Source organism: Mus pahari, chromosome 3 (genome assembly GCF_900095145.1).
Source record: "Mus pahari chromosome 3, PAHARI_EIJ_v1.1, whole genome shotgun sequence".
In the NCBI taxonomy this organism is placed as follows: domain Eukaryota; kingdom Metazoa; phylum Chordata; class Mammalia; order Rodentia; family Muridae; genus Mus; species Mus pahari.
In genome coordinates this window covers 125,399,120-125,412,441 of record NC_034592.1, presented here as the reverse complement: position 1 = coordinate 125,412,441, position 13,322 = coordinate 125,399,120, and the positions used below count along the sequence as shown (strand labels likewise).

The following is a 13,322-nucleotide window of genomic DNA, read 5'->3' as shown; positions in this document are numbered from 1 at the left end:
AGGGTGGCTTTTCTTACTCCTGCCCTTAGTTGAAAACCTGAGCTACAGAGGTACTCTCCTTTCAGCGATTGAACTCCCTCCCTTTCCCTCTTCTGTTTGTTTCCCTCTTCTTTTCTTGAGTGGCATTTCCATAGAAGTGGCTTGATTTAATAGAGAAAACTCTAAGATAGTATGATGGTTTGAAAGAAAATGGCCCCCATAGGTCCATAGGGAGTAGCACTTTAGGAGGTGTGGCCTTGTTAGAGGAAGTGTGTCACTGGGGGGCAGGCATCAAGATAGGTAGGTAGGTAGGTAGGTAGATTGATAGACTATATATATTGAATATTCATGTGCCTAGTGTCTTTCCATGTGTGTGCAAGTGCATGCATGTGCACATACACACACATGCATGCATGTGCATGCGTACATGGATAGTATGTGCTCTCATACATTTCTATAAGCATACACATAAATGCACATATCATAAGGTAGTTCCAGCCCTTGCTCCTAGAGCATCAGAACTGTGCGTTTTTAATTTGCTAAAGACATTTTAACTTCATTATTCTAAAACTAACTTCATTTATGGTCTATTCTACCACATCATTATGGTTCCTTTCCCAGTGCTATGATCCTGTGTGGCTAGCTCTCTAATTGCTTAGTCAGTCTACATGCTAGAGCCTTCTTCCTCAGCCTCCCTGCCTGGATGTGCCCCTCTTTGAATTCTGTTGCTTTTATCTTCTAAATGGCTTCCAGATTCTTTGTTCTTCTCTTACATTGCCTCTCCCAGAGACACCTTCCTCCAGACTTGTGAGATCCCTCTCCCAGCTTTGTTACTGTCAGCTGCAAAAGTGATCTTTCTGAAGCACACACCTCTTCATGTTTTATAGTGCTTTTCTGCCACATCCGTGTATGACAGTTGGTTTTCCCACTCTATCCTGAAGTACAGAGGGGCTCTTTCCCTCTACTCTCAAGCTTTATCATGTACAGTGATATCCCTTATTCCCTCTGTCATATCCACATGCCTGTCTGCCATTCTCTAACCATCTTCTCTTCTCTCTTTTCCTGCTGAATGACAAACAAAAAGTTTTAATTGACTACTCCTAGGTATGGTGAAGGAGAAGGTTTGTTGTAGATATTAGGGAGAGCATAGCCAGAGGCAGAGACATCTGAGAGAGTCCAGAGTGAACTTAACTCTGAGCCTGGCCATGTGAAGAGAGTGGGTATGGAAGAGGGGAGAGCCAAGAGATCAAGATCTGGGCATACCCAAAATGGCTGCATTATATAGGGAAGAGCCTCTTGGGGAAGGGCAGCCCAGCCCCTGGGCTTCAGAGTTCCGCCTGGATGGCAGGGTTTGCCAGCTATGCCCTATAACAGGTAAGGACTGAGCAATGCTGGGAGAATGTGGAGGTCGGGTCTGTTTTGCTGTGTTAAAAAGGTTCCTTGTTAGCCCCCTGTCTTTGGAGACCTAGCATCTAATACAGAACCTTTATATATGCTTCTCCCAAACTCATCATTGGCACTTACTTTAATTGATTAAAGTTTTGATACTGGGTATCAAATTTAGGGCCTGGTGCTTGGTAGTGAAGCCCTCTGCCAATAAACTATGCCCCCAAGCCATCAAAGGTTGTCCTCATCAGCCCTCTCCTCAAGGACCTCTCTCCTTTCTGCAACCTGGTTCTTTTCCTTTGTGGGAAACTTTTCACTCCTTTACCCTCTCTGTGTACTGCTTATACCCCGAAAGGCAAGGTATATGTTAGGTCTTCCCAATTCTGTATCCTTAGTGTTTATCATGATGACTAGTGTACAGGATGTGTTCACTAAGTATTTGTTGGCTACATTAATTAACAGAACTACCATGTAAGCATGATACATAATTTTGATTCAGTGTTCCTTGAATGAAAGCGAGTAGTAGAAGGAAGCGGAGGAAACAGCTGTTAGTGGAGTCCATTGTACAGGCCAGGCACTTGACATACATCTAAATGGAAATAATGAATTGCCATGGATAGTTTTGCTTTTAAGTCCTTAAAGGGCTTTTAACTGCATGCAAATAACATAGGTAGCTGGATTATTTTTGGTGACTTAATGTGAGTTGAAATGATGTCTCTGAGATAGATACTATTCTATTTTTCCATTAGCATATTTTAACAATTTTTAACTTGCTTGGCTAAGCATTTGATTAACAGAAGGAAAAAATGAGTTGGATTAGGTGTAATTAACACCTGGAATTTGATGGCCTTCTTAATCTCTAATGTAACATAAGCATATTAAATTTACGTACTTCCTAGACATGACTGCTTATAGTTTTACTTTCTATAAGAGACACATCACTCAGACTTAGTAGTAGGAGGGTAGGAAACACCTTTCTTAATTACAGTAGTGGTGCCTTTCCATAAGTGGTAGAGACACAGGTGTCAGTTTCTATGAGGAGGAGAGATTGTTAGTGAGCAAAAAAATCTACTGCCTTTGTGAGTCTCCTAAAATTGTCTTCTCTTCTTGTTGACTCCATTCCCTGTGAAATAATGACTTCCAGTGAACCCAGCTCTTCAGGTTCTCCCAGTGCCTTGTGTCTGAACCTCAGTGGTTAACTGTATGGATTTGAAGCACCTCTGAGACCTGTAAGACGATGAACTGAGTGGGTGGCAGGTGCGGGGTGGGAGGATCTTCGGTAAAGCTCCAGAGTATGTGTGTGTGTCTGGGCTTGTGTTATGACCTGTCAGGTCCAGGCAAAGACCATACCCGAGCAAGTGGCTGTTGTTTGCACTCAGCCATCAGCAGCTCCAGCCCTTGTGCCAAGGGGCATTAAGGTTCTGTTGAGACTATCTTCTCAACACATTGTATCTTCTGAGGTTTCAAGGGAAGTTAGAAAGATACCTGAGTTTTGTGTGAAATGTTTTAAGTTTTTAACTATTCACAATTAGTATTTCTGTTTTTGAAATTTTCTGTGTAAAACACAAAAACGTATGTTGGCCTTTATCACTGTTCTCTAGATTGTGAACTCTGGTCAGCCTTTCTCTTAGCACTCCAGGTCCACACAGTATGCTTGTTGTTTCAGACATCCTTTGTATGGGCTGGACTCGAACTTTTATGTTCTGAACAGAGCTAGCTAGTCTCCCACCTGTAGTTCAAGCTTTCCCAGTGATACCATGGCCCTACTTTTTTTCTGTTGCCTGGTTATCCAGTGAAACCAGCCTTGGTCTTTGGTGCAGACGTCTGCTTCTAGCTACTCCTGTCTCCACTTGGTACTTAGATGCTAGACTGAGCACAGCCATTGCTCTTGATGGCCTCCTCCAGAGCATCAGCCTTGTCTTTTTCAGGGCAGAGACTGATCATTATGTCCTGTCATAAGGTAATATAATTGCTCCAGCATGGACAAGATCATGGGATAGCGAGTCTGTGTATAACATTGCTTCTCTTGATTGCCTTTGAGGTCAGGGAGCGTACTGCCTTCCACAGCTAATATGGACAAGTCTGGAACTGGACAAGTTCAATTTTAGAAACTGTTTGCTTATTTGAGGTGACCCCTCCTCCTAGGCTTGGCATTCTTGAGCATTGGCCTTCATTCCTTTTGTCCCCTGAGCACTTGGTACTGAATGAAAACTCTGGTCCATGATCCTTTCTTGAGCATCTAATATGGACATTTACATTTTTTACAGGGTTTGTGACAGGCAGCAGCATAGTCCCTTGATTCCAGCAGGTTTTAGCAGTAGGAATTGGTTCTCTGCCAGCTCTACCGTATTTCTTATAAAACTGTTTTTCTGTCTGTAAGCATTAATAAACATTTCCTATGTTCATGATCACATGTTTTGCTTGATGTTGCACTTCTTTAGAGTTGTGGAGGTTTTCTTTCTTCCAAACAATCATAAGTATAATTATCTGAATATTAAGTTTAAAATCTTATAATAAGTTATAATGCTTAGATTCATCACTTTTGCTTAGGTTGTTGTGAATATCATGACACCTAAACAAAAGTACACGCAGGTTTAAAATTAGCTTCCATGGGTGAACCTTTGAGACTGAAGTCTCTAATCCTTTTCTAATGCACTGGAAGGAGAATTTCATGCTCTGCTGCTGCCAGCTGACCACACTGCCTACCACTGACATCACATTTCCTTCCATCTATTGCTGCTGTTCTTGTGTGTTCTAGGTGCTGTGATACTCTTGGGAAGAACCAACATGTTCCGATTTAACCATCCGAAGGAAGCTGCCAAGCTTAGGGAGAAGCGGAAGGTGAGGGCTTGGGGGCTGGTCCAGGTGGGGCAAGGGTATCCTTCTGGGTCTACCGAATTACCTTCTGAGACAAAAGCCTCTAGCAAGGAAGTCCTGGAACAGCTCAGTTCCAGGCACTTAACTTCCTGACCAATGATGGAATAGGAGAGCCAGCCAGTAGAATCCAAGAAACACTTCCTTCTAAACCCTTCTTTATAGTGTGTATATCCCCAGAGGAGCCAGGCTTTGTGTAGCATGGCATTAAGTGATCAGGGACTCATATCTACCAGAATCTCAGAACTGAGTCACTCATTTTAAGTCAACCACAGTAAATTAGGTTTTTCCCTGGGTAGCAGACCAAGTCAGGGGAAGTAGGACCATTGAGAGAGACTGACAGGCTTGGTTGGATAGGGCCATTCAGAGGTCTCATAGTGCTTGATGGTGGAGGAATGCTGAAGCCCACAGGAAGAGAGGAACATTGAATTAGAAGGAAAGAGATCTACATCACGTCCTCTCCTTAGACTCCCGTAGATAGTCAGAACTGAATTTTGCATCTTCATGAGCTAGAAACTATGCCGAACTTAAGTGGAGATTGTGCCCTTTTATCTGAACAGCAGCTGTTACTGCCTCAAGTTACAGCTCAATAGAGCAGGAAACTGGACCAAGACAAGCTGCCTGTTACAGACCCTGAGGGCAGGTGGGCAACCAGGCCACAGCCCTGACCTGCAAGCAAGCCTGAGGCCTATGTTCTAACTACCAACTGACATAGCACCTTTTGCCACAGCTTACTATAAGGGCTTTGACTGCCAGGGCCTTTGAAGAAAAATAAGAACAAAGCTATACTCCTCAGCCTATTCCAGGGCTAACGATCCAGCCAGTAAACCTTCTTGCCCTTCCTGCCCAGGGCCACTCTAGATAGTTTGTTTTGGACATGGTTTCAGAGAGATATAGGGGAAGCATGTCTGCCAGGAGCTTTCACTGGAAGCAAATAGAGCAGTTCTTACCTTCTTGGTCTCTCACCTTTATCACCCTTTATCTCTGTCACTCAGTAAATGTGAATGTAGAAAGCAACAGAGGTGTAATTCTAGCTTCTAACCAAACTTTAATGCAGTGTGGTTAGGAGACTTTCTGAGTTACGGAATTTCCTGGTAAATTTCCATTGTTAAGTGTTGTGTGGTGTGTAGAGGCCCAACTACACTCATCTGCCAGATATTAATCATTCACACGAGTGTGTGCATCTCATTGCCTGTCACTAGCAGAAGGTAGTGAATGCTAACACTGGCCTCCTCATACCCACCAAGGTAACCATTCTACTCTGTGTCTGCTATTAGAGTGGCCTCCTGTCCTCCTTCAGCTTGTCTATGACCGACCTCTCAAAGTCCTGTGAGAACCTGTCTGCAGTCATGTTGTATAACCCTGGGTAAGTGAACAGCAACATCTCTTTCCCGTGATTAGTACTGTGATAGTATTTATGATGCCAACTACATTATAGTGAATTGATGGTAATAAAACTTGAGCAAGGGCACCTCCTCAGCATATCAACCACAGTCATTTCCAAGCTCCTTTCCAGCCAGTGCTATATGTACATGATTGTACTTAGTTATAATCACATTATAAATGGGATTATGGTCTCTGATTTTTTTTTTGCTTAACAACATAATAAGCATTAGCAAAGATGGTTACAAGCTTCATTATCATTTTCATAACTGTCTAATATTTTAAGTTGGCACTTTGATTACCCAGTGCATGATCCCTTTGGCTTAAATGCTTTTATCTTGTTTTATAAATTATCTGTAATAACAGAGGCAGCCTTGATCTTAGGGTATCCTATAGCCCAGAGAATCATCTTTACTACATTCAGACATTAGGAGATGGCTGAAGACACAAATGGGAGTGTTTGAAATGGGCTTAGCAGCTGGGTGACCTTGAGTTGTCAGCCTAAGTGCTCAAGACATTGGTGACTTCGTCAGTAAGACGGCAGTGATAATGAAAATGTTCGGAAACAGGGAACCAGATGAAATACTTTTGAAGTTCCAGAAGTTCATGCTTCCTACCAAGAGGATTTCACATAAAATAATAGCACTGAATGAGTGAAGTGAGAGCGGCAGATGTCTCTGGAGCTTTCCTTCACTGTGGCTGGCATTGTGTCAAGTCCCTTCCATCCTCTCAGTTCCCAGAATCACAGTAGCTTGGTTTACATGTGGGGAGCTTGTGCATGGGCTTTTGAGTTAGAGCTGTGGTGGTATCCAGATCTGTATGACCCCCCCATCCCTTCTCTTAGCTTGTCAGTCCTAACCCCATTCCTTTTGGGGGCCCTTGTTTCATGGCTATGACCTGCAACTGCTCCCTGAGATCCAGTTAGTACTCCCTGTGACGGAAAGCAGCTGTCTACAAGAATTGTTGCTTCACTGTCCCAGGAAGCACCTTAAATCACATCTCTACTTTGTTCCTTGTGGAGACCAGCACACCAAAGTGTTACATGAGCCAAAGATGAAAGCTAGTTGGTGAGACACAGGGTCTTTGGACTCTTACCAACCCAAATGGTGTATTTTGTGGTATCTAACTTTGTCTTTACCATGCAACTTTTCAAATTTCATATTGTATGCTCACTAAGAAAAGTTTTAATCATTACATAATTGCGTCTGGAAATAAACCATATATCAGGGAGACTCTAAAATGTAAGAACCCTCTCAGAGCTACTGAATAGGCAGTCCTGAAGGCGTAAGTGCATGTGGGTTCTCAGGAATCTGCAGTTGTTTTTCTCAGCTGCTAGAAGAAATCGTTCATAGGCTTCTGTCAGTTAATGTAATTGCTGGTGCTCAGCATTGATGCCAGCTTTGGTAGTGTGATCCTTTCTGTTAAGTACTGTTTGTCTACTCAAAGACTTTTGCTTGGATTTGTTTCCAGCCCAAGACCCAGTTAATTCTGGAATCCAGCTCCATCATGTGCATCTTCTGTGCAACCTTTAGTTTATTACCTTTGAAAACTTAATGTGGCTATTTGTTATCTTCGAAAATGAAAAAAGTAATCTTTGCACAGGTCACTAGTTCTCATTCTTTTATGCCTGTATATATGGCATTGAGTTCTTTTTCATCCACAAAATGGAGAACATATAGTCATTCAAAATGATGTTATATTTTGTTTGATTTGAAGTTTAGTTTTTTTCCCAGTATTGATAAAATGTCATCAAGGTATACCAATTTGCATCCTCAGAGCTCTTCTTACTTCCCATGTCTAAAACTAAAATGTTGCTTCAGTGACTTCCTGTGGTCTAAAACCAAAAATTTAGCCAGAACCTGCTAAGCATCCCCACTACCTGTACATCTTGGCACATCTCAGCATACCCGGGCGTAGCCTGGCACATCCATCTCAACACATCTTAGCACGTCTCTGCACATCCCTTTAGAGCAGTAGTTCTCAATCTTCCTAATGCTGCAGCCCTTTAGTACGGTTCATCATATGGTGACTACCAGCCATAGCATTATTTTTGTTGCTTTTTCATAACTACAGTTTTATTTCTATTCTGGATCATAATATAAATATCAGGTATACAGAATATCTGATATGCAAACCCCCAAAGGGGTCATGACCCACAGGTTGAGAATATATTGGGTGTTCAGGCTATGGCTGTGATTCAGTTATGTCTGAAAGAGCCTGTGCCAAAGGAGCTATTTCTTTGTTCTGGTGTCTGATACTTGTTTTTCCCGATGCCCGCTCCTCCAAGGCAACATGCAGATGACCCCATTCTGCAGGCTATTCCCAACTTTCATCAACATGGAGTGTCCCTGTTCACCATATGTTTGCCTTTCTGCCATCAGTGTTTCATTACTCTGTGGAGGCAGTCCATCCTTCAGCAAACTCTTTCTGAGAACTTCTATCTATCAGACATCTCTCTAGGATGGGGCCGTTGGTATGGGCAGTGTTGATGTCCATGCCAGTTGGAGGAGAGAATTAACCTGTAGATGAGAGCAGAGGAAGTGGAATACAGGAAGAAGGGTGATTCAAGGTGAGGTGAGGCCTAGTTGCTGTCAGCCTGTGTTCCCCTGTGGGACACTGCAGGGAGTGGTGGCTTCTAAGAGCACTGGCAAACATGGGAAGCCTTTGTCTGGGACAGTAACTTGAAGGGCATTTACTATGGAAAGTGTAGTATGGAATCAGGATATTGTGAAGAAGCTGTTTGCTTAGACTGTATAAAAGGTAATGGCAGTGTGGGTCTGGACTTCAGCTGTAGATACATAGCAAAGTCTAATCAAGGAACTAAGGGGTAAGGTCATGGGTGTAAGCACATAGGGTAGATGTTGCACTTTCCAAATTAGGCCAGACAAGGAAGACGAGTTCAAGATGGCAGGTGATAAGAGTGCATGAGCATCCTGCTTGTTAGGTTGGAAGCCTTGTGGGGTGAAAGCCTTGTCTTACTTTAGTTCAAAGTGCCATACATATCTCTTGTTTATTAGTAGTTTAGCAAATCGTTTCAGATTAAAATTTTACTGAGACAACTGACTCCTCTAGGGTTTTTGTTTGTTTGTTTTTTGTTTTTTAATTAATTTTCCTGACCATGGACATTAGAATTATTGGGATATGATGTACTGTCAAAAGTAGTAGGGGTACAATCTGAAAAAAAATAGTTACTTAAATAATCTCATGGTCATATTCTGGTCCTTGACAAAGGAGGTAGAAGGAAGGTGTGCCTTCTTTTGAAATGGGAAAGTGAGCAGAGGCAACCAGAAAATGCAAATGAGAATGATATGTTTTACGCTGAATTATAGCTGGTGACTTCTGGATGCTTCTGATATGGGCATGATGCGTCCTCTTCACCTGGCTCCCGAAAACAGACACACTCATGTAGTACTTGTTGGTACAAATTCAAATGACATTATTTACTACTTCATCATACCTTCCTTCTCCCTGGCTCCCAGTCCTCTGCACTGGCTACCTGCTGCAAAGAGTGATTACCCATGAATTAAAATATAATTGAAGAAAAATTGTCTAGCCTGACTTATGGGTAGGCAGATACTTCATTATAAAATTGTTACAGGCTCTAGCAAGTGGGCAAAATGAAGCATAATGAAAGCTATAGCCGTGCTGTTTATACCATTTTTTTTTTTATGGTGCAGGTATAAATACTCTCAGCATGAGTTAAGCTAGAAGAACATTGAAAGAAGGGTGTTTAATACCTGGGCCCTCATTAGAGAGTTATTTAGTTCCAGATAACACTCAGCTTGGACTCAGAGCGTGCTCATTTCTCAGATGGAAACTTCTGATTGTCACGCTCCTCCAAGCAGTGAGTAGTTGTGAGGGTCTGGCTTGTGCTGACAGCCTGCTAAGTACCAGACTTGGAGCTCTGTGCAGAGCCTGAGAACAGGGACTTGTCACGCAGATGCCTTTCAAATGATCACAAGTCAGCATGCAGTTCAAATCTCTGTGTCTGCAGCATGCGGTGTGACATGATGTACCTAGGAAAGGTTTTTATTCTGGTGCCATGTCCCTTTTGGGTAGCCATGTTCTAATATGTTGGGTGACACAGAGAATCTGGGGCTTCCAGTAGTAATCTTCTGGTTGACATCACCAGCAGCCAGTCTCTTGGAATCTAGATAAGTCTGATTTATGAGAGCCATTTGTCTTCTTTTTGAAGATCTAGTATTATTTGTTTTCATTGGCCCCAGTCATCTGTGTAGTTGAGCTCATTCTCAATGGTGTAGAAGCACACACCCTGGACTGACTAACTAGAGTTCTTGTCATCCAGAGGACAGCAGGATTATAAGGAGTCTTAAGTAGAGCCATTCAGAAGCCTGTGATTGGAGATTTCTCTTCTGTAGTTGAGGTCATAAAGATGTTCCCAGCCTGCAGGAAGGGCTTGCCTAGAGAAGAGAGAAGCAAAGAGTGCTAACCGAAGATTTAGTCCTCATCATTCACCTTCCAAAGGCTTACAATCACTTCTCTGACTTTGCGCCAGGGAATGCACTCTCTGATTTCCGATGAGCTGCATCCTTGCTGCTCCCTGACATGTTTGCAGAAGGCGACCTGGTGAAGAGGTCCACTGCTGGAAACAGAGCATCCTAGAAGATAGCTGGGTAGAAGGAGTCATGTTGAGGGTGTGGACAAGATAAGGAGTCAACAGGTGAGGCTGCAGGAGAGCACTCTCTGGAAGCCAGGAACTAGCACTCTGTTTTGATGATCTCACAGAGTTGTCCTTTGGGACTTGCATTTCTGTGTTTGGCAGAATGGATTTAGGGGTGCAGATTGCAGCTCAGCTTCCTAAAGGAAGTAACATAGTGTTGTATTTGAGATTACTTTTATAGATTGTGATAAGCCTTTTTTAAAAGCTTCTTCAGAGCCAGGTAGACAGTACATGCCTACAATCTCAGCCCTGGGAGATGGATGCAGGATGATTGAGAGTTCAGGGCCAGCCTCGGCTATGTAGTAAGTACAAAGCTAGTCTGGGCTATATTATTTCCTGTCTCAAAGCAAAACAACCTATCCAGAATATATGTTTAAAATATATATTCCAGTATACAAACAACTATTTTTATGTACTAATGTATGGTAACTACTTACATGTTTAGTAACAACTTTCACTTGTAGTTGTAGTAAAAGAGACTTACTGTAATGTTTTACCGTCATACTCATTTTAAGTACATAATATGATGAAGTGCATTGATGTTACCATACCGTTATCTATAGAACATTCTGCTTACAAGAGGCAGTGCTGTGTTCTTGAAACAATACTTTTGTGCTCACGACTCATTATCATTTTTATTGTTGTTTGTTTGTTTCCATGAATTTTATTTCTTTAGACATTTCACACATGTGGGGTCAGAACATTTTTCCATTCCTGATTGGTTTCTTTCACTTAGCAGATGTTATTCAGGCTTTACTGGTTTTGTCAGAATGCTTGGTTTTCTGGCTGAGTAATGTACCTGTGTATGTGGGTCCACATTTTGTGTGCCCAGTCATCTGTTAATGGCATCTGCCAATGGTTGTGTCTATTGTTAGCTGTTGAGCAGGAGCATACAGATGTATGCTTGAGTCTTTGATATCAGCTCTTCTGAGTCCAAGCCCAGAGCTGGAATTCCTGGATCATCTGGCAGTTCTGTTTCTAATGTTTCAGTAAATCACTAGTCTGTTTTCCATTGTGGCTCTGCCCACCTCACATTCTTACAACAGTGAGGGTGGTTTCCAGAGGCTGTGCCCTCACCAACCGGTGAGGAGCTCTGCATTTGATAATAGCCATCCTAGTTCATCCAAGAGCTGTCTTGCTATGGTTTTCCAGCACTGTCTTGTTCCCTTCTGCTTTCTGAAGACTCTCTAATTGTGAAAAAGAAAAAGAAAGTTTAGAAATAGAGGAGGAAAGAATTCCTTCGCACCCTGTAAGTATTGTAAGCAGGTGATGGGTGCACCCCTACTGTAGATGGGATCCCCAGTGATTACAGGCAACTCATTTCACATGTTAACACCCAACCAACGCTGTGTCCAGAAAGTGTTCATGGCTAAGGAAGAGTGTGCTCATGTTTGCACTGGAAGGAGTCACTCTGAAGAGTGAGAACTGATAAGCTTGGGAAGCTGCTGTAAGGTTGTTGGAAGCAGAGCTTGGAATGAGGTAGTGGTGGAATGAACCTAGAAGAAGAGTGGGCTAGAAAACAAGCCAACTTTGGGTCCTGGGAGTTTAACTGTCTGTGGATTTTATGAAGGAAAATATGTTGACTTCCAATCTCAGGCTTAAATCTTTGCTTGGATGTAATTTGTCTGAAATACAAACATAGGAGTAGGGTCAGGTAGTCAAAGGCAGTGAGGATAAGAACAACTTTGAGTAACTGGGGCTTGAACTGCTATAACTGGCTGGTTTCCATCTTCTTTCAGCTCTCCAACTTGCTATGGGGAAAGCTTGGCAGTGTCTGCTTGGCCTGTAGGAAATACTCAGCCCTGCCTATGGGATGGAGGCACTTCTCCCTGTTGAAATAATGGCTGATTCCAGCTGCCCAGCTTTCAGTCATTCGTGTGCCTAGTGTCTGAGTCTCTAGTGTTCCTTATGCTGGGCACGTATGGTAAGGAAGGATAGGCAGAGACTTGGTCACCTTGGGGTATGATTTAGTATGTGTGGAAGATGGTTGTAAAGTCTGACCACAATCACTGAACTATAGCATTGTCTTATACATACCATCCTAGGGTTACCCTGGAATGACTCTAGTGCCTGCCTCTTCAAGGGAAGAGGGAAGGACTCCAGAGTCTGAGGATACTCTGCGTTATGTTCCCTGAGTCCTCCTTGGGAACTTCTTCCTAGCCTTGGTCCTGGTCCTTTTGGCTTCCACAGAGTGACCTCCAAGCACCATCAGTGTCATTGATACTGTTCTCCAATGTGATCTTTCCCTTTCCAGCCTGAACTTCATCCTTGTCTAATGTATAAATTTTCCCCCACACCTATACAAGCTTATGCAAAGCCCTCTGTCCACTTCCTCTGCTTAGTTCTCTTCTAAGCTTAGTCCAGGAATCACGTTCTCAGGAGGTTTCTTCCTATCTCCAGTTTGAGTTGAATTGTTGCTTTTTTTCCTTGGGTAGGCATTCTGTGCGTGCCTTCTCTTTCCAGCGTCATCTCATGCCTGGGCATTTTCCTGATGTGGGCTTCTTGAAGGCAAGAGCCCTCTGTTCCTTACTCAGCTTCAAGTCTTGCACATAGGAAGTAACTTTCTGCAGATCTACAGATCTGGGGCTGCAGCCAGGCTCTGGATGAGTCTGTGAGCGAGCCCTAGATGCTTGTGCTGTGCATGACCCATGGCTACCTGTGCTGTGCATGACCCATGGCTACCACACCCCTGCTCGCCTCCTTTGCTCCTAGTGAGTGCTGCCTTCACGGCTGGTGTCTAAGGACCACAGATCAATGTCTCCCTTGTCTAGAAGAGTGCAGTAATGAGGCTTAGTTTTATAGTAGTTAAAAAAATTCTGCTTGGTATTTTTTCCAGAACCAATCTATCTTAACAGTTGTGGCTGTTTTACTAATCATCATATCTGGTGAAACTCAACGTGTTCAAAGCAGCAGGTTCCCTCCCTTCCTTCCTTCCTTCCTTCCTTCCTTCCTTCCTTCCTTCCTTCCTTCCTTCCTTCCTTCCTTCCTTCCTTCTCCCTCCCTCCCTCCCTCCCTCCCT

At 43.0% G+C, this 13,322-nt stretch overlaps 1 protein-coding gene across 4 annotated transcripts in view; it reads left to right on the top strand.

Annotated features, from left to right (window-relative positions):
* Positions 1–13,322, top strand: part of Kif16b (kinesin family member 16B) — a 266,295-nt gene that overhangs the window by 139,414 nt on the left and 113,559 nt on the right. For all 4 annotated transcript variants that reach the window (XM_021192396.2, XM_021192397.1, XM_029536895.1 and 1 more), the window contains exons 16-17: positions 4,124–4,206; positions 5,517–5,605. In XM_021192396.2, the coding sequence (XP_021048055.1) occupies positions 4,124–4,206; positions 5,517–5,605 (172 nt within the window). The remainder of the gene's footprint in view (positions 1–4,123; positions 4,207–5,516; positions 5,606–13,322) is intronic.